This window comes from Danio rerio, chromosome 10 (assembly GCF_049306965.1).
Source record: "Danio rerio strain Tuebingen ecotype United States chromosome 10, GRCz12tu, whole genome shotgun sequence".
Lineage (NCBI taxonomy): Eukaryota > Metazoa > Chordata > Actinopteri > Cypriniformes > Danionidae > Danio > Danio rerio.
In genome coordinates, this window is record NC_133185.1 from 22,228,850 (window position 1) to 22,254,734 (window position 25,885).

Consider the following 25,885-nt stretch of genomic DNA (forward strand, 5'->3'; position numbering starts at 1 on the left):
ATGTAAGACGTCAATGAATGCACCAGGTATCTGTTTTTTTCCCCCATATTTTTTTTGACAATCAAAGTGCCTCTAGTCTTTACCACCAAATGTGTTCTACTGAAAAATTATTTATATTCATTGACTTGGGTAAATTTAAAAGCAAATGAAAGTGTTTTGGTTAAACTTTCCCTTAACCTGACCAAATCTTTTTTTGAGTAGGGAAGTTTACTGAGAACCGGTATTTATTTTGCACTACAATAAGCTTCAAGGCAATTAGTACTGTTAGCAATACTTGAGCTGTTTTGTCTTTGTATCATTGATAACCGTGTTATAGAGCTGCACAATTAATCGTAAAAAGATCGCAATCTTGATTTGACCCCCTAGACGATCTTAATCCAGCATTTCTACGATTCTGTCAATAATATTTTCAAGTTCAGGAGAGAAGCAATTGTGGCCGCACAAGTCTTCATACATACATGCATACATACATATTAGGGTTGGGCATCTAAGCTATAATGCCGATCCGATACGCATCTCGATACAAAGAATACGATCCGATATATTAGCGATACATTTGTGACATTGCGATGCAACACGATACGATTTACACCCATATCACGATACAATGCGATAATTCAGCACTAACTTATTAGATCAAGTTTATGAGATGATGTAAGAAAGGATGCTGTGCCATTGAATGAGTTTGATTATTTATTAACCAAGTAAAACCAAGACTTTTTTTACAAACTGGCTTTTCTCTCAGAGCCAGAGTGTCAGTTTACAGTGGAGGGCCATTTTAGAACATATAGCACATATTATTTAAGTATTTTCAAGATGAACAGAATGTATAAGTGCAATATATATTAATATATATATATATATATATATATATATATATATATATATATATATATATATATTTGCACTCTTTCAACATAAAGGTTTACCATTGCACAACAAGAATTGTGATTTAACTTTTCAACTATGAAAATAAGTTTTACAAAGATATATTGTGCCACTGAATATTCAAAACTTAAGGTCGTGAACTAGCAGTGTTATGTTGCTTTGAAACATCACTGTCACTGTAAACAACAGGCTAATAAAAATATAAATAAATAAAAATTAACAGGAGGTGTTTAAAACCTTCGTTCTCCGTGATACTAGGCTGAATATTTTTGCAGATGAACAATGCAATAGCATTCGTTATTAGCGTAGAGCGAGCAGAACTGTTGCGCATGGAAAAAAACTTTCAATGCTTTTCTCACCACTTTTGGAGCTGGTAGCTACAGTTGAAGCAGAGCAGGAAGCCGGGGATGCAGGAACACTGGAAGATGCTTCCACAACAACACCGAGGCGCCGCTTCAAGTGAGATATCAGATTAGTCGTACTGCCCGTGTATTTTACAGATGCGCGGCACATTTTGCAAATTGCATCTGTCCTGTCAAGTCGTCCATCCTTTTCGCAAAATCCATAATGTTGCCATACTTTAGATTTAAAACTCAGTGAGGAATAAAATGTTTGTTTTGCTTCTCGCGCTTTCTGAGGGCGCACCACTAGCTTCATCCGCACACCTGATACACTGAGTTGTAGTGAAAGTGTACACATCCGCAAATCCGTTGCTAAGGCATACTTTTTGTAGGTCGATTAAGTTATGCGCCAAAAACAGGTTGACAACACTTGTTAATAAATAAAAAATACATTCTATATTTAAAATATAAGTTGTATCTTGGAAAAACCCATGCATCATGCAAAAACCGATGCATCTCGATTTGCTTCCAAAATTTCATTCATCCTCTGCTGCTCTACCGATGCACTCGCATCGTGCACGCGCATGACTGCGTATCGATACATATCGGTTAATCTTCCCATCCCTAATACATATATACATTTTACATATGTTGTTCAGCTACGTGGACACCTCCAAATGGTGTTGAAAGAGTCACATGCTGTGTTTATAAGATGTAATTCACCCCAAAAATGTAATTTCTGTTCATGTAATGATGTATTTGCGGCCGCAGAATCACACGTGACTAGAGCTGACCTTCAGCTGTCACCACAGAGAGAGCGGGCACACGCACCTCTGAATGAAGTCTACTTTAGTAAACAGAACCTGCATAGGCTGTGAATAATGGATAATAAAATTGTAAATAACATTCAGTTTGTGGCACAGAGTGATCGTTTCGGAGCCGCGTGGGAAGTGAACCGCTCTTTGCAGTGAAAATAAAACTGAAAGCGCGCACAGTGTTGTCAGATGTATCTGACTGAAAAAGTATCCGAAACCTGCCGAAATGGCAAAAATATCCGCCCAGTCTTCTGTAGTCATGAAAATTACACCAGTGACAGATTTTAAGTTGAAAATGACAGATTGTAAGCATATGTCCCAAACACAATAATTCAACATCAGAATTGTCATCAGCATTAATGACCAGGACAAATGTAAAGTCTGTTCAAGTCCACCATTCCAACTCTCTACAAAATTTAGCATTTTAACCAAGATTCTCATTTTAGCCAGAATCGTGCAGCTCTACCGTGTTGATAGTTTTGGTGTTAACAGCTAACTTGAAGCTGCTGCTTATTTTGCATTCCTGAATGATGTCACTATGGGGCTGATGTTTGTTCAGTGTTTGCGTGATATCCTTATACATGTACGGGCTGTGGTTGAAGCAGTCAAAAGTGTGGGCTTGTTTAATAAAGCTAAGCAATTAGCTTAGTACCAGTGTAAAATACAGACCTCCCGCCTCTGACTGAAACTCTGAGAGTTTCCTGCATGTTCACAGTAGCTCCCTGACACTCACAAATTAGATGCAATATCCTTGTTAAGTCATAAAGGCAAGAGAGAGAATGAGCATGAGGAAACAGTGCTACTATAATATTGCATTTTTGCCTTAAATTACATAAATAGCACAGTTTAAAAAGAAATCATCCATCCCTCCCTTCATCTCCTTCTCATGGACCCGGTTTAACTTTGCTAGTGTCATTTTGAGGGGTACACTTGTCAGTGGGGATGCTTTGAGGCTTATCAGCTTGGTGCAACAACCACATATCTTGCTCTCTTTATCTGGAATTTTCCATCAAACAGTTTCACTCCTATTAACTTTCTGTTAGATAAAAATATCCAGTTATCAATAGTTGTACATAAACTTGCCATTTGGAGGTCCTTGTGGTTATTTAGCCATTACATATAAGACCTTGGCAAAGATTCCTCTCGTCAAAAGTGTAAAACCCTTTTTACAAGCGACGATGAAGCCTTTAACATTCATCAGCATCTGAATCCTAAAACTAAAGTTTTTTACATTTTGACATTGTACAAAATATCGCTTTATAAATGTTCCTATCAACCTGCCATTAAATTACCAAAAAAATAAATAAAAATAGGTAATGATTGTGAAGTGAATCCTATTTTCTAATGCTATTGTCTATGGGTGGGACTAGGGCTGCACAATATTGGAAAAATCTGATATTGCATTATTTTATATTTCCGTGATTTAAATTTTGCATTATGAAAAGATGGTTTGAATAGCTCTATTTGGTGGTTTTCTAGGGAGTCTAACAGTTATCCGGTACAAAAATAGAATAATCACAATGCAAAAAAAATTATTGCAATGTTTGGTTTTTAGTCCAAATGTCTTGATTCTTAATCAAGTAAAAATATTGTTTTATTTTCAATTATCTACCAATCTGGTAAGTAAAATAATCTTGTCTTTAGGCATGGGCCGGTATAAGATTCTGACAGTATGATAACCTTGGATCAAAATATCACTTATTTGTTTCATGGTATTGTGATTGCTACTCTAAAATAAGTTATTTTTAAATGTCTGGGTAACAAAAAACTAAAACTTTTCCCCTTTGAACCCACTATTTTATTTTGAGAAACATTTAAGATAATTTGGAGCAGTAAACATGTCAGGCTAAACAATTCAAATGAATCATTGACTTCTGCGGTCTTTATTAATTTCAAAAGCAAAGACTTCTTTAAAATTTTAAACGGCATCTTTGAATATCTTTTCTGATGGAGATACTGTTGTCCTAAAAACAAACAAACAAAAAAAATAATCTTACTCAAACCATAGGAACGGTATAGCAGAAAAATAGCAGGAAACCACAGTATACTTTGGTTATCGTCCCTTTTTCTTTTCTTTTTTTTTTTTTGGTTGTTGCATAAATTATATCTATTCTGCATAATTAATTCATGAAAATAAATCCGCTACACCTTCAAACATCCTAATTTTTTTTACCATCGAATGTTCTAAACTCTCTTCAAATGCTAAGTCACAGGCTTTAAAACTCATGCAAAATCTACAAACCACTAGGGATGGGTATTGTTAAGGTTTTAACGGTATTACTTATCGACACCGCTTATCGATTTGGTACTTTAACGGTTCTCTTATCTGTCCTTTTTGTAGTGTTTTTTTTTTTTAAACCCCTCATTACCTCTTTTTTTCATTAATGCATTTAAATAAGTTTACAGTGTTTTGGGGGTTAACTGTGTTTAATACAGTTTTACGTGTGCACAGCCGAGAACTGTAAAGGCTTTTATACTTGACATGCTCGCCGGAAACAAGCATTTCTAATGTGAGATTGCCCACTGTGCAGACAAGGTTTTACGGTTATATTATAAAACTGTGAGTAATGTTTACTTAGCAATAATTGTCCAGTACCGATAGAAGAACCGTTAATGGCAGAGCTTATCGATACTTCGTTCTTTTATAATTTAGCACCAATACCGATAAGGTACAGAGTTTCTGTACCCATCCCTACAAACCACGTGTTCTGTGGTTTTTGGTCAATTATATTTCAGACTCAACATTGCATATGTTGCGATTTGACTATTGCAGATATCCACCATGATGGATTTTTTTTAAAGTAAATTGGAAGGCAGACTTTACTAATGTAAATGGAGTTGTAACTTAAATGAGTTTTTGCAGGTTGGAATGTTTGAAAATGTGTAGTAATTAATGTAATAATGCACAAAAGTGGCAGCATTAGTAATAAAATAAATCATATACTTAGAGCTGGGCGATATGGCAAAAAAAATTATCATGATAATTTTTTCATATCAGTCGATATCGATATTTATCACGATAAATGTAAAATCTTTATATCTATCAATTATATACGATTTTCAGCATGCCAATGGATTTGTGCCGCTGATTTAACACATTTAGTAAAACGTTTTAGCTGTCTGACAATATAAATTATAAAATAATAAACAAAAGAACAATCTTAATTCAGAATTTACTTGTTCAAGTTTTCAACAACCAAATACATTACCTACAAGTTATTAGATATTATTGTTCAACATCAGAAAAAAAATAAAACCCGGTTTGGAACAACGTGAGTTAATGGTCATAGAATTTTTACAATGAGGTTCATTAGTGAATGTCAATGCATTTACTAACATGAACAAACAATGAACAATACATTCACTACTGTATTTGTTCATGCTAGTTAACGTTAGTTAATGAAAATACAGTAGTTCATAGTTAGTTCATGTTAACTCATGGTGCAATAACTAATGTTAACAAGCATGGACTTGGATGTTAAAAATGCATGAGTAAATGTTTAATTATGATTAATAAATGCTGTACATGTGGTGTTCATGATTAGTTTTGGATGAACTTTCCTTTTAATAGTGTATGGTGAATTTAGGGTGAAATATACTTTAATGTATTTTATTTAGGGATGCTAATGAATACTTGATCTATTGATTGTCGATAACGCTTTAATCGATAAACCTTATCGATGACTGATTAAGCATGGACATTTAAAGGTTTAGTTATGTTTTGTGCTGTGAGACGCATCCATGCATTACATAATCAAGTGTGTGCAGTTTACCTTACTTATGCTGTCACCCTCTTGACATCCCATATTGCGGGAAGCATAAACCCTTTGTTATGCGCATATCTCCGATATATCCATGCGTGTTTTAACCAAATTTGTCTGACAGACTAACATGAATAGACGTATGCAGACTCTCAATTTAAAAATCGCGCATCACAACGAAAACATGCGGGGAGCCAGCCGGAGAGCCTTACACAGCGAGCTCCTGAGCTCCATCCAAGTTTATTCTTCCGAGGTAAAACAAGAAATCTATCAGTGCTGCGAAAAGACTGTCCAGTTCATGCTGCCCAGACCGTGCTAGGTTAATTAATTAAAATGATACCGTGAAAATAGTTTGATGGATTGTTTTATCGCTAAAGTATATAGCGGGCTTGTGTTAAAGCGCTTCGCCTCAGATGTTATTTGTTCTTCTTGTTTATGCTGTAGATAACTGACCAACAAAATATACATCAAAATTAAGTTACACATTATACAAAACGAAATTAGTTACAAAAAGATACATTTTCTAAGAAATATGTTAATAACTATTTAGTTCGTGCCTGTCTTAAACAATTGCAGGTGGATGATGCTTCGCTCCGTGGAAAAAAAGGATTATATTAATGATCCACTGCTGTTGTAAACGTCTGTTATATATTTGCTGCATTTTAAATATGTCATTATTTTAAAGATTATGTCTTGAGCATCTGATATCTCCTCTGTGATTATGTCCTTTAAATAGGCTTTATAAAGATTGGTTATTTTACCGTCGATGAGAGACAATAGTGGTATATTTCAAAACAAATATTTTTATATTAAAAGAAAACATAAGCTTGACATCAAAAGATCCTTTATTGTCTTAACAAATACCCTTAAATGATGCAGCCTGTAGTTTACAGCAGCATCAAGTGTTCATTGAGATGTGTTTGGGATTGTGTCCTCTCATGTCTTTCGTCTCTCTTTTAGGGTTTTTTTTTCTTGTAAGGCACGACTTTCGAAAATGATGACATAAGACTCTGCTGGGTAGCTGCGCTGGTTTACTAACACTTGTTTAGGTCTGTACTTTCTTAGTATCTTCATAAGAGTGGTCTTGTTTTAAATGGTGAAACAGGTTTGTGGTGTTAACTAACACTGAATGGCTGTAAACTTGTAAGGCATGCGGCATCCGGAAGGGCAGGCTGCAAAATGCTTGCACAACGTTACGCATAGTGTGTAAATATTATCGACCAATTATCGAACTGTCAATATCGTTTTATCAAAGAATTTTATATCGTGATAATTAATGATATCGAATTATCTCCCAGCTCTACATATACTGATGAAACATTTCTTGTAACACGAGTGATGCTTTCTATTTAATATGTCTCTGTAATATATGCTCCTACTTCTGGGGGGTATTCCAGAAAGCAGGCTATGTGACATACCCGGTTAAGTTTAAGAGTAGGTAAGTAGATGAACTCGGCTTTGGTTCCAAAAACGGAAGTAACTTTTGGAGTATGTTAAGTTGCCTTAGCAACTTACTTTCTGAAGATGTTCTTAAGCAGGTTATGTTTTAGAGTTCTGTTTCAGAGAGTTTACTGAGCATTGCGTGCTCTTGATGAAAATTTTGATGGACTTAAAAGCACAGATATATACGATTTTTTATTCTGAGAGGGTTATAAGTACATAAGTTTTTCATATACAAATGGATATTTGAATGAGTGTTGTTGTTTTTCAAAAGAATCGTTAATGTATTTAAAAACCTTTAGAAATAAAATGTGATGGACCGTGGGTCTGTGCTCGCCATAAAAAACGTTCAGTGCAGCTCTTTGTTTGTGCGTCAGAGCATTTTACTGTACAATGTGGCAATAGTATGTTGAACTATCTGTACAGTATGCCTGGCACTGAATTGGGTGGGCGGTACACCGGTGTCATAGTCATTACCGGTGTGACATTGCGCCACAACATGGATTTTCTTATACCGTCAATACCGTAATAAATTAATTATATGCGCCCGAAATTTAAGCTATGCGACATCATAATATATTTGGGAGCATGTGTGCGACTGCATATAATGGTTATAGCACGACCTGTTTAGATTTTTTTTCTAAAAACGTGCTGAATCACTCTTCCCTACCACTATATTGGTTCGTATTAGCTCAGCTGTCAATCACTGAAGGCCTTCCGCTGTCAGATGACGGGGAATGCAAGCAGCTGAAGAGTGAAAAGTACACAGGTTTGCAAACCCCACCTAGTTATAATAATAATAATAATAAAGGTGCATATGAGAGCCAGCTGAGACCAATCGAGTCTCGGAGAACTCGAGTTTTCGGAGAAGGTGCCTAAATCTCAATGCGTTGCATTCACTGCGTGTTCAGCGCAAATGTCCGCTAAATGCAAAATCTAATACTGTACACATCATAGCTCAAGAAGCTCGCCTTCACTAAGTTTACACTGTAACTGCGGCTCATTACTAAGAGCGGTATTTCACCGGTGGTCATCGCGAGAGTCCTGCTCTGCCTGCTCATCTATTGGGTTGGCTGACTCTGCTGCTTTCCACAAACACAGAAAAATGAAGATCAGCTCTTAACAAAACTAAGCATTTAAAATGACACAAACCGAAAACAAAACCTTTAAAGAGAGACAGAAGTGAGACTTTTCTTACTTTCTTTATCTTTTTTGAGATGTATATTATTTTGCTATTTAGTTATTGCTGACTGCTTTGCAGCTTTCAGCATGAATTGAATGATTAATTAAAGTCTTTTATTTGTTTTGTAGCAGAAAACTTTATTAATTAAACTGGCATGCATATAAAAACAATAGTTCAAAATAAAAATTTGTTCCTGCAGTGCTTCATTTCTGTTTGATGCAAACAATAAATTTATTTTTCATTAAGTAACAGACTTTTTATAGCAGATAACTCGCATTCAAGCACATTCTATAGGCAGCATCATAATGAGAAATTGAATTCATTGTTACTATTATTGTCATTTTCATCATCAATAATATTCTGTAATTATTAGACATACATTTTAGAATTATTGCACATAAATATCAGTATCATCTCAGCATTAGTTGGATAAGTGTTTCTGGTTTTTGTTAGTCCTAATTGATGTTGTTTTAAAATACAATAAATCCCTTAAAATACAATTTGCAATGGTGCTCATTCATTCATGGTGCTCCAGTGTTCTTTAGGTTTTTTGCTAAATAAATATGTTGAGAATGCATAACACTCTCCCTTGTCGCTTTTTGATAAAGATACCTACCATTTACTTATTATAAAAATATTAACTTTATTCACATACTAAAGAGACGGGCTACTCCTCCCAAAATGTACCAAAAAAAAAAAAGCTTATTATACTGTGATATTATACCATCACCGTTCAAAAGATGAAAATACTGTGATATTAATTTTAAGGTCATATCGCCCACCCCTACACTGAATTGTTTAAAACACTTTTGTGCAGTTTCTTGGCCATAAACCTCTGCACATCATACATGTTTCAGTGCAAGCTGCTGAAGTGCGATTTAGTGTTTATGTAACGAGTATGTCTCCAGCATTTGTTAGATTTGCTAGGAATATTTATGAATGTCCCCAATAAACCTACAGAGCGACATTAATGCGTCCTGAAGTAAAGTTAAACGGCTAAACGTCGTGTTTGCTGGCCTCTCGCATCACACACCTGTTAGTCAGCCAGTCAGTCAGTCAGCACGTAACCTTAAAGGGTTAAACAAATGACGCACAGCACTACTACGGTTACAGAGAAAAGTTTGCGCTGTTTTAATTCACTTACCTTTTAATACATTTTGGTGTGATTATCAACCGCTATTAAAAAAATAAGATGTTTTGAATAAGAAGCTGTAATGTAGCCGTGGCGGGATGAATTTTGTCGTGGGACCCCGCCATAGAAGAATAAATGTAGCGGAATCCATGAGGTATTTTTAACTTTCTGTAAAGTAAACGTGTTATACAACAAACTTTCTCATTTTCACTTCACATCTTATCTTTTAGCATCAAATTATAGAGAAAACTATGAATAACACTATTGATGAGAACCAGTAGATAAGCAGTTCACTATCAATAAAGTTTAATCGATACCTATCCTAGTTTTTGAGTAAACAAAGTTTTGGTCCAAAGTTAGCGATGTATTCAGTCTAAAGATAATTTCCAGGTATTTAGTAATATGACAGTAGCCTGTTTAATGTAACATAAATATTTAAATAGAAGCTCACTGTTGTACTTTTTTCCAATTGTTTATTTGACATGCTGACAAAAGTTATAGTGTAACTTTAACTAGCGGTAGTCCAATGGCAAAAGATATGGACTGACAGCTGTTGAGTGGTTTAAAGCCTCAAGCAAAGCACTTAACCTTAGATTACTCCAGGCTGACTGGGGCTGCTGCTGTTAGTCTACTGTAGATTGGATGAAAAAAATGGATGTGATATCGTTGCTTACATGAATTTAAAAACATCATTCAGTTTATTTTTTAAGGAAATTTATTATGTTACTGATGACAAAAAAACTGCCTTTTTAACGTTTTGATAATTAGAGGCTTATTGAGCTGTCCATTTCTTACAACTTGTTGTTATTAAATGGTTCTCTTTTGTACTTTAGATTAGTCAGTAGCAAAGCCAAAACTGGAACTAAACTAACAAGAAGGAAAAAAAAGACCTAAGATCACAGTCTAAAAATGAGTACACCTAGATTAATGGTACTATTGTGGAGGAAACACTTTAAATGGAATTTTAATGTACAGAAAAATACAATTTTGTAAAAAATTTTTGCAATAGCTTGAATTTAAATACATTAATTTATATTGCTATTCCTAAAGATGTTTTGTTTAAAAAGCACCAAAATTATCAGCTGTAAACAAACAATGAGAAATGGATACAAATGTTCATTTCAAAAGGAAGGGTACTCATTTATGCTGAGTAATAAATATCGCATTGTGTTAATTTAGTTTATTTATTTATTTATTTTCCCCCCAATGTCATGCAGCCCTATTATAAATGCAACATTTAGCTGTTGTTCTTTTAAATAAAATTTTGCTATTCAGGAAGTACCATATTACTGAATAGCATTTAAAAAGCAAATAAATAAATGCAAAAAACCTATAAATGTGATGCCAAATACAGGATTTGTTGTGTGTGTGGAACACCAGAGCCATTTATACTTCCTCACTTTTGTTACAGCCTATTAGATTATTGGTCCTACTGACAGTTTTGCTGACAGTTTTGTCAGCACGAATCACATCATTTTCATGAATTTGCTGAAAGAGCCTCAAGGGAAACTTGAAGGGTGTGCTAGGCCTTAGTGCTGTTTGTACCCAACTAACACCTTATATTGTATTCAAATGTGTGTAAATCTTAAGCTGTTGGTGATTTTATGTCATTGTGAAAGATGAAAGAGGTAGTGAAATCTGGAGAGGGTAATGTCTGCTTTTAAAAAGCTACTAGCAATAGACTTAATTTCTACAAACATGCATGCACTGAGCGATCTGATTTAAAGCTGACTGGGATGGACTGTGTGTTGAATATGCAGCAAAATAGCTTTTCAAAGAACTGGAATTATTCTAGGAAATGCCTTTGTCTCAGCTTATTATTGAAGTACACTAATTTCTCTTTGTTGCTTGGAATAAGTAGTGTTCTCGGTAGTGAAGGACAGTCAAGAATGGGCATGGGACAGTATAAGTTTCTGGCGGTATAACCTTGGATAAAAATTTCACGGTTTTACGGTATTATGGTATTTAGATTACTGCTCTAAAATAAGTTCTTTTTAAAAGTCTGGGTAAAAAACAACACATTTTTCAAATTGAACACTATTTTTATTTTAGAAAACATAATATTTTGGGACAGTAAACATGTCAGGCTTAATAATTAAAATAAAAAAATGACAGCACATAAAATAAATAATAATAAAAACAATATAATAAAAAACAAAACCTTACATGTACAGTATAACAGAACATTTTAAAGGGTTTAAAACCTTGACTTTTCCAAACTGCGGTAAATCTTGTAACAGGTTATCATCCCATGCCTAATCAAAAGCCTGCAGCGCCACAATTTTTTAAGAAAGATTATTATTATTACTATAACATGGGTATCAACTGTGTTTTTTTTGTTTTGTTTGTTTGCCAATCAGTATTAAAGCATTTGCATTTGTTTTGAAGAACAGTCCTTGTTAACTACACAGAAAAAAAAATGATGCTCATGTCCTAAATAAGTATTGCATATTTGATCATTAAAATGTATTTTCTTTTCTTTTTTATAACACTTAATCAAAACTGAAACGCAATATAGCAAAATTATACTTTAAAGTTCTTCTGAAAAAAAATATTGTTTTTTATTGATTTTTAACTAAAATACCTAAAACAAATGTTATGTTTTTTAAAATAACAATATTCTAGGCATTCATTTTATAGGCATTTAAAAAAAACTAATAAGAAGAAGAAACAGAACAAACTCACAACTACAAGGACAACTACTATGATTTTTTAGCAATGTTGTACATTTATTATTGTTATTCAGGTGTAAAATGATGTATGAAAATGTTAGTAATAATTTTATGATTATTAAGGCTTTAAAAAATTTGTTCAAAATGAATTTTTTTTTTTTTTTTTTTTTTTTTTTTTTTTTTTTTTTTGTGGTTGCTGCTTTGCAATTTTTTTTCAACATTTTTTTTGCCCGGAGTGAATTGTAGTTTATCAGCTTTTCCAAAAATGCACTCAACAAACCAGCGTTCTGCCTTCTAGCTCTCTCTCTTGTGTATTTATTACTCTCTGTTGCGCCGATCAGCTGTTAGATTGAGCGTACAGAACAGCAGCGACAGTGTCCTGACATCACCATTGAAATGTCTGGCAGGCATCAAACTCTGAAAGTGTGTCACTGACATGCTTGTGTGCACCTCTCTCTCTCTCTCTCTCTCTCTCTCTCTCTCTCTCTCTCTCTCTCTCTCTCTCTCTCTCCTCCTCTCTCTCTCCTCTCTCTCCTCTCTTCTCTCTCTCTCTCTCTCCTCTCTCCTCTCTCTCTCTCTCTCTCTCTCTCTCTCTCTATCTCTCCTCTCTCTCTCTCCTCTCTCCTCTCTCTCTCTCTCTCTCTCATTAATATGTGCAAAAGGCCATTGTGTGTTGCCGGTGCAAGAATGAAGCCTGGGAGGATTAAGACATGCATTCATGTAAATCTCAGCCCATGTAATCTATCAGGACACACCCTTATGCGATGTCTAGTAACACTTAATTTCAATCACTGTCTGTCCTATTTTAAAGCATTGATGTTTCAGTTCCCTAAATAATTGAATAATCATCTGAATAAGTTTAAAGAAATCTAACACTTTCATTTATCCTCTACACACATTTGAGAAATTTAATGTGAATTTGATGACTATTTGATGAATAGTTGTTAATGACATATTTAAACACATCAGAGTTATTCTCTTTTTGTGTGTTTATAAGAAATCAGCATTTTGAGTTGCCAGAGCTTACTATTTAAAAAAACAAATTCATAATAAAGTTAAACCCTGATTAAGAACCTTTAATCTTAAAAATTAATGTCACCAAAATGTCACAAACAGCTTCTTTCTAAACTCCATAAACTGGGTCTCTTAAGCTCAGTATTGCTTTATAAGTGTCAGAGCTTAATAAGAAGACTTGTTAAAGAATTTTAGCTATTCTATTTATGAAGCAGGCTTAATTTTTTCAAGATACATTTTATAGTATTTTAAATTATTCCTCCTAGCACATTATATGCTTTAACAAGGGTTTGTTGGTGTGTTGTGGCTGGGCAATATAATGATGTACATGGCGTGTGGACAAAATAAAAACTATTATTTCATATGTTCCATTTATATTGTGGGTCACAAAATGCATTGTTTGAACCAAGACTTTTTCATTATTTATATTAGAGCAATGTTACACACAATTACAGGGATGCAGACATAAATATAAATAACTGCATCATGAGCGTTGCCTTCTTACAGTACATTGTTTACAGTTTGCATGTACTTTATTTAGCTATAGTTTTAGTTTTTGAAGTTTATTCATATTTATTTCATTTTAAATCAAACATTTGTCCTGAATTTCTAAATTAACTGAGAAATATAATCACCAATGAGTGAGTACGTCTGAGTATATTCTTTAAAATGTAAAAAACCAAATAGCCTTACATGTACTGCATAGAATTATATTTATATTAACTTGATAAATATATAAAATATTAATTAATCAAATTTACAGAAAAGGTTATTGCCTGTCGCCCAGTCTAGTGGGTTATAATAAACTTGTTAATACACAATTACACTAGTTTTGTTTTCATTCAGGTGGTATTACTGTAAAACATATAAATACCGACAGCTTTTCAAATCTAGAATGTGTAAACATGTTCAGCGCAGGTATTAATAATGTAACTTTTAATGCAGTTATATGCAGAAAACGCAAGACAAGAATGATATTTCAATGACGTTTGTTTACAAGATGCATACTGTGTTTTCTTTTGCAACTCTCACCACACACACACTATTGATGTAATATAAAACAAAGAGATGCATATGAAAATGTAAGTGGAGCTTTGTAGATTCTGTTTTGCCAGGGTATTTTTCTGGGTGGTTGTTAGGTGGTGATTTACTAGCTTAAATGAAAAGAACCCACCTCAATATAAGTCCTGTAATATTCTGCTCAGGTCCTTTCTTCAAGTCTATGCATGCTTTAGCAAAAACCACTAATTATGTAAATAGTCTGTTTAACCTCGATAATTTAAGATGATAAAGTCGGTTTTAATGGAAACCGCTAAATAGCCACATTTAGGTATTATGTATGCATTTGTTTCACAGTGGACATTTGTGACTATAATACATTGTGGCAGTCAGCGATCAGTTGAGTGGGTTTAAAGGTTTTTGATGGGGCTCGCAAGACCTGCACACATTCCTTACACCTTCTTTGAGCTGAAGCTGAGGGTCAACAAGTCACATCCGCATCCACAAAAACCTCTCTGCTTTGCCTTTAGTTCAGTCTGTGCATTGGGGCTGGGCGATTTGGTCTAAAATCTAATTCTCAATTAATTAAACATTTGAACTTTTATTTATTTTAATTTTTTTGCCCTCATAGTTCACTGACAGGTTTTGTATAGTAAATGTGCTCATATTACAAGTGAGAGATTTCTGAATGAAGGCTGTATTACTTGATAAAAAATAAAAACAAAATTGAAGGAAACACACTATCTATCTGTGATTGTTTATTAAAAATCAATGTTAAACAACTAAAATTAAAACACACATTGCCTAAAAACAACTTATAAATAACTTGCAATTTTGGAAACAAAATAAATAATTTTCTGTGTTTTTCATATTAAAAGTATAAAGTAGAAAATAAGCATTACTTTTCCACTAAATGCCCAGCCCATACTGTGGATGTGCATAGGTGTGGAAGATGAGGAAATCTTGGAAGAAGAAGATCTTGATTTCTCTATTTGTTGACTAAGATTGGACCATCATTATGTATTAGTTTATTTTTACAATTAACTAAAATAATGTATTTGTCTTGCCATTATTGTCTTTATTATAAATATCCAGCCTGGTTAAAGTTTAATACCATCGCAGTGCTTGACATTGATGCTTGTCCATTACAAGTTAATGCTTCAGACGGACGAGCAAATTAAAGAAATACTTTAGTAGCAGACAAAAAGCTTAAAAAAAACATTTCATGTTCATGAACTAATTCTTTTTGAGGAAAATGTATAGGTGAAAACTCTCTCATTCACACAGTTCATTGGCTTGATATTTCTTTTTCATTGTAATTCATCCCTCCAGAGCAGTGCAATGATATTAACAGCACATGCGCAGCTCAGTGAACCAGGCTAGCTCACCTCAGTAAATGTAGTAAATTGCTGTGAAGATCGTCATCATAAAACCAGACAACTGGAACATTGGTCATCATTCAGTGTTCATCGTGCTTGCTTGAGAGCAAACAGTGTATCTGCTTCATTCAGGGATATGATGGTTACAGATTTCCCTACGTCTGTGGAATACCCTTAATGGGAATGCCATTCATTTGCTCAATTTACTTTAGCAGGGTCACATGACTCCACACACGGTCAGGAATGTATATGAAAAAAATTGATTAGGAAAAATTAGATAGATTACAGGTCCTGAATGTCTGTTTTGATTACTTTTGGATGAATCGCGCAGCCCTATTTTCAACCTTAATCATCTATTTTAAGTCGAGCTGTAAAGATGAACGTCTTTTCTAAAATTAACTATGAAACACCAGTACACATGAATATTGATCATTTTCAAATAATAATTAAAAAAAATGTGGTAAAATGAAAGCTCTATGCAGCCTAAGGTTACATATTGTAAATTTAGACAAAAAACTGAAAATAAACATTTTTACAGACTTCAATAAATATATATTTTGCAGGAACTGGCATTGAGAATAATTTAAGAGTCCCCATAAACTGATGCTAGACAGCAATTGATCTCCAAAAATACCTGTCTCCAACAGTATGTTGATTGCAAATCCTTAGGCAGCAGTCAGCATGCAGTCCCCCTACCCCCAATTCCACTATTCATATGATAATGATAGTAGCATTGCTTGGTGGCAAAGAAGGAAATTGTGAAACTGGCAAAACTGGTTTGTGGTAGCCTACTATAAAGTTCACCTCAAGCCCCATCCATATTGCCAGCGGCAAAGCAGCACAATCCCATTCATTTCAATTGAGAACTGGCGACTTCCGGTGATGAGAAACTGGGACTGTTGCTGACAGAATGTAGGTCTGGCAAGTGATGGGATGTGCGTGACAGAGGTTAAGAAATTGTCAACTTCATGCAAATGAGAAGCAAGTTTTACAAGCGATTAGCACTGGGAGTGAAGTGCGTGAAAAGCACTTTATTTATCTGCTTTAGTGGGGTGACGGATTCTTCGCTTAGCCACTGCTCATGCACCAGCCGGTAGTTTCTGCTGTACTGACTTGAGCTTGATTTGTTTCATGGACGCAGATAGACTAGTGTTCGCGTATTTTTTGTTTTGGAAGTTTTTAGATTTTAGCACTTGTCAACATCTAAATATAGTACCTAAATTCTTTCCAGAAACCATCTCTCTCTGTCTCTCTGTCTTTCTCTCTCTCCTCTCTCTCTCTCTCTCTCTCTCTCTCTCTCTCTCTCTCTCTCTCTCTCTCCAGCCACTGTGGCTAGTAGATTTCCAACATTACTAGCCACTTGCTATTTTCACTAGCCACAATTTTGGGAAATATATTTTATATAAATAAATGTGACTTTGACATGCTAAAATGACTTGCTTTAGATGTTGTGTTGTATACATGCCTCCTTGTTTTATGATTTTTATTTCACATTACTTTTTAGGGCTCAGAATAAAGGTTTTGCCAAATTCATCTCTAACCACATTAAAAAGAAATTATTATTTCTATGCGACATAAATGTGTCAAAACAAGTACATATAAAGCTGTATATGCACTTTTTTTATTCAACATTTTTTTTGTTTTGTTTTTTAATTTACATTTAATAAGATCTATTGTCATGTATCAAAAATATGCACAGTAATCTGTCCTGGCTAAAGGTCACAGATCAGCAGTTACTACACACAAATAGGGAGTTAATCTCATATTAAAGAAATGTTATTGTAAAGGATGATAATTAAAGTATATTAACAAAAGTAACTAAGCAAAAGAAAGCAGGTAAAAACATACCAAGAGTTATAATGAAAGGATTATCACGTGCCTGAGCATAATTAAAACGAAAGCAGAGACTGCTGCTGTTGCTTACAAATTTATATATTTTTCAATCTTGAGCTCTTAAAAGCTGCAGGACTGGGTACACAAGCATCGTTTTTTGTCTAATCTTTTTCAAAGAGAACCGATCGCAAGTGGACGGAAAAAAGCGCAAGTAAACGGGAGCGCGAGCGCGCTTTTTAACAGTCTAGCAGTTAACATACCGTATGAGAGGTTGATTACTCGCGTGCACAGGAGATGTGATGCGCGAGAGTAATCATCCTCATACGGTATTCACCTGCTTTGTCTCGCGCGAACAGTTATTGTTTTCAGTCGTGCTGCTTTTCGATTCTAAGATCACATTTGGACGCATATTGGGCCATCCTTATTGTCGAACCCTGCTTTAAGAAAACTACAATGGAAAATTTATTTCCAACCTGTTTCCAACCAAAGCCGTGTATGTGTGTGCGTGTGTATTCGCCCCCCCACAGATCTTAATCAAGCATTTCTACGGTTCTGACAAACATTTTTTCAAGTTTAGAAGAGAAGAAAAGGCGGCCGCACGAGTCTTTCATTGTGTCACATACCTTGCTCAGTGACATGGGCACCTCCAAATGATGTTGAAACAGTGAAATTAACAGTGAAAATGAAACCGAAAGCGAATACTTCATTAAAATAATCATATCCATTGAAGAGTTATGATTGCGACAAGCATTTGATGTTTTTTCTTTCATAGTAAACAGAGTTGTGCATGAAAATAAATGATACAGTGTGAGTAAGCCTACTCTAGCCTATATATGTTGTTGAATTTAATCTGATAATGACAAATGTCTAAATGTCTAATAAAATTTTCTAAAAATGTTGTCAATGTTGACAGATTGCAAGCATATATCTCAAACATAAAAATAAACATCAGAATTATTATAAGTAGAATAAAATTATTTATAGAAACTAGTAGACCTACACATATTATTATTGATGTTTTGCATATGTTTGTTTTTACCATACCTTTATTTTACACCTACAGAATCGTGACAAATTTGTGATCTTTATTTTAAGCAAAAAATCGTGATTCTCATTTTAGCCAAAATCATGCAGCTCTAATATATTATATTTGGCAGTGTGGATGCAGTTGGGAAAATCATACAACCACCAAGAACTGTGAATGTAAATGTTTTGGAAAAATGATTTTGAGTCTCTATGAATCATTCCCATAATTTGCCATTCACTTACACACCTCAGGCTCCTGGATGTGGTACTCATAAGTAGGGCTGGGCGATAAAATCGTTATTGATAGTTATTAATTAAACATCATTGTCAATATTATTAAAAAAAAAAGATTCGGTTTGTAGTTTTGGTATGAAGCTTTATAGTTTTACAGGGCTCGAAATTAACCTTTTTTGCTTGGTAGCACCAGTGCTCCTAACTTTAAAAATTTAAGCGCATCAGCCAAAATTTAGTTGCACTTATAAGCACCGCTACTACAAGTGTTATACAAACATATTTATTGCATTTGAAATCAACAATAATCAAACTAACAAGCAAAAAAATATATATGCAAGCGTGAGGAAAATATGTCTCAACGAAATCCCATTAACACAAGAAAATAGATTTTTATAACATAACTGAGGGACCAAAAGGTACACTGAGTGCTCACCAGCCCTGCACGCACTGCTTGAAATGAATGAATCTGTTAACGATATAACTGTGCTGTTCTCACAGGTCGTGTCTAATATTGCACTGATGTTTTTGACATATACTGTACCTTATTATATGCATACGTCATGTTAATAGCAATGGTGTATGTTGTGTTAAATTTTACAAATATCTGCCATTTGCATGGCGGACAGCATCTGGCGATTAAATGAAGGATTAAACAAGTTCTTGTGCTAGATGTGGCAAGCAGTTACCTGAAAATTCCATCCATTGGCTTCAAGTCTGCTATGAAAAGTGTAGGAAGAATTTTATCCACTCTTCGAAAAGTGTAGATGGTGGATTAACATTTAGCACATGATCACTAGTAAGATGTGTCATTATTTGTAACTTAAGATGCTATGGTTTCTTAAAGAAAATCTGTCAGTGTAATCTTCATTCTCATCTTCAGTGCTTTACAGTTTTTCGCGGTAGTAGCTCTCTCTGTCATCCCAAGACAGAAGGCGTTGACTGAGTGATTGACAGCTGATATTTCAGTGCTAGAGCAGTAGTGGGTCAATAAGAAGAGCGCGAAGGCTGGGCAAGCATTACGAACTTGGCTTTGTTTACTGCAGCAAGTTAACATGACAACTGTTTTAAACCATTCCTGAACGCTGCGTTTCGTGTTTCAAGTGCAGAGATGCATTCTGCGTGAATGTCTCCCGAATGCGCGCATGTGGTGAACAGTGTGCAGTAAAAAACTGGTCGCACACAACAATTTTTTGCACTCGCACACATGCTCCCTAATATATTTTGAAGTCGCATGAGTAAAATTTCGGGCGCATATGCGACCAAAATGGTCGAAATTTCGAGCCCTGTTTTATTAAAATGTGGCTGTTAATCGCGTGTCTTGGAAGCAGTGGCAATAAGCTTAGGTTGTAAGTTTGTAATTTCCAATGGAGGTGTGCAACTTACACGGCGGGCATATAGGAGTGACGCGCACATGTTTTGCAAGCAGTGCGCACGTGAACTGCATGCATTTTCCAGCCGCACCTAATATAAAAAACGTCTTAACTTTTCTGAATGCCCCGAGCGCACTGCGATTCATGCAAGTAGAACTAACCAATCTGCTTGACACTTTTTTTATGAAATATACACATTTCAGTAATAACAGCAGATTAACTACCTCAGACAAACACAAAGCAGCCAAACACTGCAGCGCTTTTTACTTTTCTCTATAAACTTGCATCCGAGCTGCAGCAATGGTTTGTCTGTTTGTCATTCTCTGAGAAAACGCTTGATGGTCACCTAGTTACTTAAGATGCCAGGGAAGCGTGAGCGCAAAGTCCATTGTAAATGGTCAGGGCATCCACGTGCTTGTCACTTCAGGTCAGAATAACAACTCATGCAAAAATGAGTGCCGTATAGCAGCAGTGAGAAGATTGTAAATAAAAAAGGATCTTAGGATGTCACCAGAGTGGCTTTTTGGTTTCTTTTCTTGTGAATCCCAGCCACTAGCTTCCCATCTGAAATTTACGCTTTACCATTGCACCGACTTTGTAACATTTTATTTATTAAGTTTAAGTTTAACCCTCTTTAACACTTATGTTTATTATAAAGAGATGTAATATTTTGTTTAAATATTTTTGTCAAATAATCAAAAATCAAAAGATCAAAAATCAGCCTTAGTAATGTTCGTAAATTAAAATAAAGCGGTTAAAAATCCTACTATTCCTAAATGTATTGTTAAGAAATATTCAATAGTTATCGATATTGAATGATATGAAACATGACATCATGATTTTTTCTTTTTTTTTTTGCAATATCGCCCAGCCCTACTCATAGGAGCAAGTGGACATAAGAGGGGCCAGAAAACATGGAGGAATATATGCTTTCCTCACTTTATTTAAAAACATTTTGTCACTAGATGTCTGAAAAATCCTAGATGTACTTCCTTACCATGTTTTCACACGATTACATAAGATTCCAGACTAGGCCTGTGTATGCCTTATTTCTCTTCAAATAATTTATTTGTCCATTGTCATTTGTGCCTAAGGTCAGCGATCCATCCTACTTTTCTTCGTTCTCATTTAGCTTATTCATACATACTTCATAAATGCGCACAATCAAGTCCGCTTCTTTTGTTGGCACCCTTGCATTATTTATCCAGCAAACAGACTGTCACTCGCCGGCTGTAATCATGTTTTAAGAGTTTCCTCAGTGTGCACTGTACAGTCTGACCTCTTTCTTTAAAAGCTTGTTATTTACAAAAGGCAAACGCAGGTCTCAAAAGACACTCTGCAGGGCTCCGACAGGGAGAGAATGCCGTAACACGAGACTTTTCTCATACATGGCTTAGTAACAGCTCCACCAGGCTGAGCTTTTATTCATTTTTCAACAGTTGACAGCTTGAGGTAAGAAGAGTGTGAAAAGTGCGCACGTTATGACCCAGCAAGGGTTGTACAGGGTGGCAATCTTGTATCTATTGTATGACACACTCTTCTTTTGTTGTTTTGTTGTTGTTGCTTCTTGTTTTCTTTCCTCTTTTATATCTCTGTAGAGATGTATCTTTGGTCAACCGTGTTTGAACTTCAATGTGTTCTAGAAATAAATAAAGTTGTTGTGAGAAAACACTAAATGAAAACCTCTCTTGTGTTTTCAGGGCGTACTCCCTTGTCGACTCCAGCCAGGTGTCAACCTTCCTCATCTCCATCCTCCTCATCGTCTATGGCAGCTTCAGGTCAGTACATCTTCTCACCTCAGGCTGTGGATTAGCCAGTGCTGTTTTAGTTTTACCGAATTTTGCATTTGTTTATCATATGCCTGTTTTACCTGTGCAAACATAATACTGTTTGAAGTGTTGTTGAATTTAGTTTTGTAATGAGATGTTGATGTATTTTCATTAGCAAACAGCACCATCTGTTAAACATGTAACCGACTCAACTTTTGTATGTATTTTGATCATGATAACCATGATGCAACCTAAAAACAGGTGCAGCCTAAAAACTTGAAGCATATAAATTAGGCATGGAACGATAACCATTTTCAAGGTATACCGCGTCAACAAAAGTCCTGGTTTTAAAACTTTCAAAACTTTCTTTTATAGTGTAATATCCTTTTTTTTTTTTTTTTTTTTTGAGTACAACAGTTTCTCCAGCAGATAAGCTATCCAAAGATGCTGTTTTAAATTGTGAAGAAATCTGTGTTTTTTAAATTAATGAAGACAGCAGAGGTAAATGATTTATTTGAATTCTTTAGCCTAAAATGTTTAGGAACTGCTCCAAAATATTTTAATTGTTTCTTAAAATAAAATATATTTGCTTCGTCCAAAATCAGCTACTGCTCAGTAGGTAATGCATTTAAATTTTAGCTTACTACTCGACCTGTACGTTTAATACAGTATGAATGTTAGTATGAATGGAGCTCAAGCCTACCATAGATAAATAAACTAGATATCGCATAGGGACCCTGAGCATGCGTCAATACCGCCGCCACGTTTGTACAGTGCTCCCAGGACAAACGTCATTCAACCGCACTTGTCAAGACTAAAGCCAATGTAAAGATGCTGGACTTTAGCGTTGTGTACGTGTGTAGTAACTAGCAAACATAGAAAACAAAGCACAAGTGCTGAACATTTCATAAGTTTAGATTTTGTTTTGTTTTTTACAATTTTGTATGTTATGAACTTTTGTGCTAAAGTTGCGTTACTGATGATAATGCAGTCTCTTACTGCACTGACCATAGGGCAAAGCAGCACCAACTCTCACTAAATACTAGGCTTATGCTAGTTTTGTTGAATAAAATCAGCAAACAATGTAAATGAAATATGACAAAAAGAGGCTGCGCTGCCAGAAACTTGTATTGTTGGCTAAGTGAACGAGTCCTTCATAACACTAACGAATTGCTTACTTCGTTAGAATGAGAGGTGAAAGCAGGAAAGGGGTGTGTTTCAGGACACAGATTAATCAAATTTAACAGGGAGGGAGGATAATACATTTACATGTTCCATGTTACATGAGCACACGCTTTTTGTCGGCAATGCCAGTGCGGTCACTGATCCATCGATGTAGAAAAGTAATGTAAAATTATAATCGATCATAGATTTATGTATATATTTCTGATCATAGATTTATGTATATATTTCTGGCCAGTCATCCACTGCACATTGGTTCAACATTCATTTCAAAGAAGCACTACCCTGTACTAAAATGGCAGCTCTATTGACGCAGTCCCTCCAATAGACAATTAATGTAAATATCTATGCATGCGTTATCATACAGTTATAATATTATACCGGCCCACGCCTGATTTAAATGCTTAGTAGAAATATTGCTTCTATATTTTAATTGCTACTTCAACATATTTTGTACATTGTTTCTAACGTAGGTCTTAGTAAAAGCATTTAAATTCTGCTGATTTGTGCATTCAATTATCATCAAAATTATTATGCCACATCACTGCTTTATTATATTTCAGTGTTAAATATGTTAGTGCTGTTTACACAGGTTAAAATAACATATGTGGTTTTGTACTGGACAAGTCATGGTGCTGATCAGTCGTTGCGTAAACGACTGGTCAATGTAGTAAACATATTTACTGAAAGCTCACGCTGTGTTTCTTTTGTGAGCTGATCTGATGAATGGTCTTCAGTGCAAGGTTTAAACTAGTTTGCCATTTTATATTTTTCATTTGCAGAGTAATGATGATGCTTGTTGTTTTGTCAAATTGGCAGTGCAGCCTCTAAAAAATAAAGCTGCACAGACTTAAAAAAAAACTAAATGTGACCTTTTAGTTGCAAACTAGAGCCTTGCAAAGGTCAAGTTGTTTAGCTGACAGCTGTATTAGGTGGTGTTGAAATAGAATAAATTAAATACTCAACTGATCAGTAAACTTTAAACACAAATGTACGACTTTATTATTGTCTTGGAGTGATACAAGCTGTAGAATGATCTTTTCTCTTTAGAGTAGTAGAATTTGTGAAAGTATGATGTGTATATAGCGCCTTGCATAAATGCATACACCCCTCTCTCTCTCTCTCTCTCTCTCTCTCTCTCTCTCTCTCTCTCTCTCTCTCTCTCTCTCTCTCTCTCTCTCTCTCTCTCTCTCTCTCTCTCTCTCTCTCTCTCTCTCTCTCTCTCTCTCTCTCTCTCTCTCTCTCTCTCTCTCTCTCTCTCTCTCTCTTAGTTTTCTATAGGATGATTTACAATATTTGTGCATATACATAAGATTAGTCAGTACCACAGTCCAAAAATTAGTATATCTTAATTATTAGATTGGCAAATATTATAATACAATTTTAAGAAACTGAAAAACCAAGAGAAACATAAAAATCTAAGAAATTATTTTGAAAATTAAGATTTTAAAGATTAGGATTTTTTGTTTGTTTGTTTTGCAAATACTCTTTTAAATTTGAATGTATTGACTTTCTATTGCTAAATATGTTAGATGGCCAAACTCTTATTTTAATAAATATGACTGTTTAATAAATCTTGGTTAAGTGCCCCAACAATTATTAGTTATATTCACTGAGAAATTGATTAAAAATATTCATTGTCAAAAGAGGGTGTACTAGGGCTTGACTATATGCCAAAAATGCAATCTCGATAATAATTTTCCATATTGAATGATAGTAATATATTTCAATATAAGTTAATAATGCTTCCAGATTTAGAAGAGTGCCCCAGCAATAACTGAAGCCCAAAAAAATAGAGGGCCCATTAAATGGCATTAAATGTTTTTGGCCGATAAATTTTCGGTGGCTGAAAGTTTGGTACATCTTTAATGTCAACACATGTCTAGATTCCATTACACATTTCTGCTGTGCAAAAAATTGTTGTCCTGCGACCATTTTTCATAGCAAAATGTTCGCCACATGCTTGGATTTAGGAGGCATTTACGCATTAGTAGGGGTGTAACGATTTATCGTTGTACGATTTATTGCGATGCAAAAATGTCTCTATGCATCGTGGCGTTATGACGATTTGATTACGATATGATGTCCGTTTTCTCTTATTAGTTGAGCTGTTTGCACGTGAGCTACGTTTCACCTGCTGTCGCACATGAGTTCAGATTGCAGCAGCAGTAATGTTAGCAGACCAAGATGAGTGGAGCTGAAATAGAGGATGGCCCATCCTCTCAAAATCAGACGTCTGGCAACATTTCGGTTGTACAGTCATTGCTTTAGACTCGTCCGCTTTTTGACACGCATACTGGGTCAAACATCCTAAGTTTTAAAGTCTTCACAGTGATTTACATACTTTGCACAGCGACATGGATACCTCCTAATGGTGTTGAAAGAGTCACATACTGTATTTATAAGGTACAATTCACCCTAAAATATCATTCTGTCTTCATATAATGATGTATTGGCCGCCGCAAAATCACACAAGACGTGAGCTGTTACTACAGAGGGCGTATGATAGACGCGCGCGTATGGCAAGCCGTTTTAGCATTTAAACCTTTGATCTGACTATCCATAAATATATTTAGAGATATCTCTAATTATATTTTGACTAGTCATAATTATAATTCGACTAGTCAAAATATAATTAGAGATATCTCTAAATGAATTTAATTAAATATGAATTAAATATATTTATGGATAGTCAGAACAAAGGTTTAAATGCTAAGACGGCTTGTCATACGCGCGCGTCTGCTTCAGTAAACAGAACCTGCAGGTTGTGACTAATAAAGTAGTAAACAACATTCAGTTTGTGGAACGGAGTGATCGTTCAGGAGCCGCGTGGGAAGTATAAACAGC

The 25,885-nt window shown here is 34.9% G+C and overlaps 1 protein-coding gene across 6 annotated transcripts in view; it reads left to right on the forward strand.

Moving 5' to 3' along the window:
- The window catches only part of sppl3 (signal peptide peptidase 3), a 203,561-nt gene that overhangs the window by 151,527 nt on the left and 26,149 nt on the right, over window positions 1-25,885 (forward strand). For 5 of the 6 annotated variants that reach the window (XM_073913963.1, XM_073913961.1, XM_073913962.1 and 2 more), the window contains one exon: window positions 21,788-21,865. Coding sequence is in view for 2 of the 6 variants with exons in the window: in NM_001015068.1 (NP_001015068.1) it covers window positions 21,788-21,865 (78 nt within the window). In the remaining 4 variants the exon portion in view is untranslated. Of the gene's footprint in view, window positions 1-21,787; window positions 21,892-25,885 lie in introns of all 6 variants that reach the window. The other variant, XM_073913959.1, reaches the window with a different exon arrangement.